Source organism: Microplitis mediator, chromosome 6, assembly GCF_029852145.1.
Source record: "Microplitis mediator isolate UGA2020A chromosome 6, iyMicMedi2.1, whole genome shotgun sequence".
Classification (NCBI taxonomy): domain Eukaryota; kingdom Metazoa; phylum Arthropoda; class Insecta; order Hymenoptera; family Braconidae; genus Microplitis; species Microplitis mediator.
In genome coordinates, this window is record NC_079974.1 from 11,646,067 (window position 1) to 11,651,286 (window position 5,220).

A 5,220-nucleotide genomic window follows, 5' to 3' on the forward strand; every position below is an offset into this window, starting at 1 on the left:
AAATTAAATTTCGCGCCCTTTTATCTGCGCACCCGCCCTTGCGTCGGATCTGGTTCGGCGGCGCAACGGTAGGGGTAGACTGGACACCTCGTCGCCAGACAACCCAACCAACAATTAATTATCATCCACTTGTCGAACTGAGCGGTCGCTCAAGTCTTTCTGTTGTATCAGAACATTGTCACAGTTTATTATTCAGGCAGACGCCACTAATTAAGTACAATATCTTTCTTCTAAGAGACGTTCCAAATAAGTTCTATATCAAGTTTTACGTTGGAAGTAAAGATCCTGTGAGGGACGGCTTCTATTACACAGAAACCGATTGCACAGATGCAATATAACACAGAAACCGTTTACACATATCAAAATTACACAGAAATCGTTTACACAGTTATGTTTTGCACAGATATTTTTATTGCACAGATACCGTTTACACAGACTTAATTATTATTTTACCGACTGTAGTAGAGTTGAATGTAAAAGTTGATCTTGATTACGGCAGGTGGATAAAAATTCAAAATATTAAATATTAAAAGGTATATGAGTATAATTGTGAAAATTAATATATTGTGTAAATACATAATTTAAATTTATGTATAAGACTTAAATGGGTTTAAAAAATATTATAAAATAGTTTAATAATTTATAAATAATTTTTTTTTTTTCATTTAATATTATGAATAAAGAGTAAAAATTATTTCTTACTGTCAATATGGTATTTTCTTCAGTATTTTTTAGTATCCGATGTATTTTTTAGTATCAGAAAGCGAACTCAAAATTAAAAATAAATTTAAGCCAACAATATTCATAACTTATTTAGTAGGGTATATAATTATAAGTTAAATTGATACATAATCATGGTTATCAATATATTGAATACAAAAATATAAAAGCTGATTCAATTTTTTTTATTGTTTCATAATTACAGCGAAATTAGTTATAACTTAATTAGTTTGATATCTATAATCCAAGGCTTTTGCAAGCAGTACATTATTGATGAACTTGTAAAAAAATAAATGGTCGCAAAAGCCTTGGATTATGATTAATAATTAGTTGATGAAACTCCAATTTCAAACAAAACTTAAAACAATAATAATAATATAGTGTGAAAAGTTATCAAGATAACTAAGCAAATCTTATTTAATTTATTTTGTTCTCCAAGTCTTCCTCTCTTTCGATCTTTGCAATACATTGCTTCTCAAAGAAATTGAATGTATAATAATGTGGCCATTCAATTGCTAGTCGACGTTGAATCGTCATAAATTTCAATTCCTGAAATATATAAACAAATAATTGTTAAATATGCGATGATGTGAACTATATATAAAAATCTATTTAAAAACGTAATGCGGAAATCTATAAAGAGATTCAGGCTAGATTCCCCCATGAAATTTTTTGGTAGGAATTTAAACCAAGAATTTTTAATTTGTTACCTCATAATATTTTAATAATCTTAAAAATCGCCTGAAACATTTTTTATTCGTTTTTTTTCTTCGTTTTAGTAATTGTTCTGATGCAATCTTACTGTGAAAATAAATAATAATTATTAATATTTTCACTAACAGTGAATCAATAATGGAAAAATCAATATTTTTACTCACTTCCATACGTCTTTATCGTAGTTTTGTAGTTTATCCCACTCAAAAGTTAAATCATATTTAGCTAATCTTAATGTAATCAATCTCTTGTCCTCTATACACATCCCTTTAAGAATTAAAAATATATATATATATATATATATATGTTCTTAGCAAACGTTTAGAAAAAAAGATTTTTAATGAAAAATTCGTATAATAATTATTGTCGTTAATTATATTTTATATATACAGGGGAGGGTGGGTCAGAGAAAGCCATGAAAAGTAATGATCGGCTGAGGGGGCCTCTCTGCCCCACCTTTCCCTACGTATATATTTTTCTTAATTTGTAAATTAAATATTTTTGAAAATAAGCTTACATCTTCTTTTATCTTTATACCATTCAGACTCACATGGGTACATAATTAAATATATACTAAAAAAACTTAATCAAGTTTAAATGAATAAATTTTTTTTTATTTCAAGATTCGTTATTTTATTCAATGAGATTATCAATGTTAACTTATTTATAAGTTTAGTAATGCGATAAATTTTTGTTTATTTTGACTAATAAAAAAAATGAAAATCTAAATTGTAAATAAATATTAATAAGTTTAAATAAAAAAATCAGTCTTAAAAAACAAAAAAATAACAACTGAAACTATCTTTCATTTTAATTTATAATTCATCAATTTATCTGTCAATAAAAGAGTTATAAACACAGTTATATTTAATAATTTATATTAATAATTTTTTTTATTATTTGTAACGGTTAATAAGTAGTATGAGACTTATTCCAGGCAAGAAACCAGACTCAACTATATTTTTTCATAATGGTTTTTCCTATTACATTGAAAACCAGAGCAAATATATAATTCGTTGCTCAAAACGCCGAAGCATTAATTGCAAAGTTTGCATTCATTTCAATAAAGAAATAACTGCAATTAAACAATTTGAATCCTTAAAAGAAGGATTAGATTTTTTTATCAGTGATAATCATGACCATCTTCCTGATGACTGTAAAGCTGATCGCGAATGTCTGACTCAAGTAATGAAAAAAAAATGCCGTGAAACTAATGATCCCCCAAAAACCATTTTTAATAATGTTTGTCGCCCGTAAGAAATCCTTTTCTAATATAATAAATTAACATTTTATAAAAGTAACACCTATTTTCTCCACAATTATTCATAGATTTCCCACAACGAGTAAATCGTTTACATATGAAAGTCGTCGCTCTATTTTAAATCGGGAGAAAGCGAAGTCAAGACCAAAAGTCCCTGAAACTTTACTTGACTTAGGAAAATTGCTGGAAAATAATTTATTTTTTAAAGCAACAGTGACATCGAAGAAAAATTCGGCCCTGATATTTACCACCACTAAATTGTTAGAAGGATTCAAAAAAAGTAATGAATTGTTCATGGATGGCACTTTTTCAGTTAGTAAATTATTAATTATTGTTTATTACATAAAGTAAGAAGCGATCATTGTTTTTAGAGTAAAAAATTACTGACACACTCATACACACGGCTATCGTCATAAAAAATTAATTTAAATATTCGAATAATAAAAATTTAAATAACTGTTTACTTTTTTCCTAGAATACAGCTTTAAAACCCAAAATGTCGCAAATATATACGATTCATTTTAAATATAATGATGTGGTAATTAACATTTTATTAAATTATGTATATTAAGAATTTTATTATATTTTCAAATCTATATATTTATATATTTGTATTTTTAGTATAATGCTGGAATGATGGTGCTAATGGAAAATAGAACTGCTGCAATTTACGATGAAATTTTCAAGTGGTTAACTGAGCAAGTTGAGTCTCTAAAAACGAGGTCACTCCATATTATGAGTGACTTTGAAAAAGCCACCGTTAAAGCTTTACGGAAAAATTTTCCACTAGCTCAAATACATGGCTGCTATTTTCACTTTGTCCACGTAAGTGAATTTATCTTCGTAATTTATCAGTAAATTAGTTAAATATTGTTACTTAGCCGTATTTATTTTATAGTGTACACAGAAAAAAAGAATTTCTGGGCGCAAGAATTTTTTTGTATTATAAATTGAACACAAAAATTTTCTTGGGACGAGAAAAAAATTTATTGACTCAAAAAGTTATTTCTTGCTCTGAGAAAATTCATTCTCGCGGTAAGAAAATTTCTGTTTTCAATTCATAATGCAAACAATTTCTTGGGCTGGGAAAAATTTTCTTGGGGCGAGTAAAAAATTCTTGTGCCAAGAAGTCCTTTTTTTCTGTGTAGTATTTAAGACTTTTTATTTAATATTTTAAGCTTTGTTCAGCTAGTATAGTTTAAATAAAACAATTATAACAATGTCGTGTTCATAGTTCATGAAAGCACACGTAAATTTTATATCATTTAGTTATACCCGTTAATTTTAATATTCGATTTTTATCGATAGAATTCAGGAGCTAATTCATTCATCAGTTACATTACGTTTTAACTCAGCAAATTAATTGACACTTTAATCATTTATTCTATATTTTCATTATTATAGGCAGTAATTAAAAATTGGCAAGCTCACAACTTGAAGATTCCGGATTACTTTTTGTCTATGATGTTAAGTGTACCACTGTTGCCAGAAAATTTAATTCCTCAAGCCGAAAAAGTTTTAAATGAAGAAATGGAAAAAATAAAACACTTAGATGTAAATATTATAATCTTCATGAACTACTTCAAAACGACTTGGTTGGCACATCCGAATCATATAAGCGTTTTTGAAGCATTGACAGCTACCAATGATGGTCCAGAAAGTTTTCATCGCCATTGTAAATGTCGTTTGGGAGGTTCCCACCCAGACGTATGGACATTAATAGGTATAAATTTAATAAAGTAAATATTATTAAGTACAAACTATGGTTTATAAGTATAGAAATATATTCATTACTATTATTTCTCTAATGACAAGAAGCTTGAAACATCAATATCATAAAAGTAATTGTAAATTATGATAACGATAAAATAATCATACTTTTGAATTGCTACACTTATTATTGTTATATATATATATATATATATATATATATATATATATATATATATATATATATATATATTAAAAATATATAACTACTGGTCATATATCATTTACATTTATTCAACTAATATTTTACGGTTATCAAATTTTTACGAATCTAGTTTTTGTTAATTTAATAATAATCTTAGTATTTCAATTTTTTAATTGCTCATTTGTATACTATATTTATTTTTGCCTATTATTTACAAAGTTTATGTGTCTTAGATGGAATTGGTAAAGTATTAACTGATGAAGAAATTAACTTTATGAGAGTAGAGGGAAACAGACCAAGTAAACGAAGGACTCCTCAAGAAATACTGAACAGAAAATCTTACATAAAGTGTCAACAACAAAAAGTAATAAACTCCAAAATTAGCGTTGAGGAATTTTTAAAGTCATTTCCTCGTTCATTGGAAGAATACATTAATACGATAAAAATCCTCGTAAACAACGATTCTTCATTGATGGATAACAAATATTTTGAAAATCTTGATCCTACAATATTTGACTTATATCCAAAAGAAAAAGATAATTTGAACACCGATAAATTTGAAGAAATAGTTGAAAATGTCACTAACATTGTTAATCAGCAAGCTTTGTCT

General features: G+C 26.8%; 2 protein-coding genes across 3 annotated transcripts; one reads left to right on the top strand and one right to left on the bottom strand.

The window, feature by feature from the left end:
• Positions 1-964: 964 nt before the first annotated feature.
• Positions 965-1,699, bottom strand: LOC130669685 (uncharacterized). Its single transcript, XM_057472703.1, has 3 exons — positions 1,599-1,699; positions 1,431-1,521; positions 965-1,269 (listed from the first exon to the last, which is right to left on the bottom strand). The coding sequence occupies exons 1-3, from the start codon at positions 1,697-1,699 to the stop codon at positions 1,138-1,140; spliced, it is 324 nt and encodes a 107-aa protein (XP_057328686.1). The 3' UTR covers positions 965-1,137.
• Positions 1,700-3,216: 1,517 nt separating this feature from the next.
• On the top strand, positions 3,217-4,516 carry LOC130669783 (uncharacterized). 2 transcript variants are annotated; one of them, XM_057472851.1, is made up of 2 exons: positions 3,217-3,520; positions 4,100-4,516. In XM_057472851.1, exons 1-2 carry the CDS (start codon positions 3,329-3,331, stop codon positions 4,436-4,438), a joined length of 531 nt encoding a protein of 176 aa, XP_057328834.1. In that variant the 5' UTR covers positions 3,217-3,328; the 3' UTR covers positions 4,439-4,516. The 2 variants fall into 2 exon arrangements, 1 of the variants encoding a protein (XP_057328834.1); XR_008990254.1 differs by lacking the exon at positions 3,217-3,520 and adding an exon at positions 3,854-3,944.
• Positions 4,517-5,220: the final 704 nt, after the last annotated feature.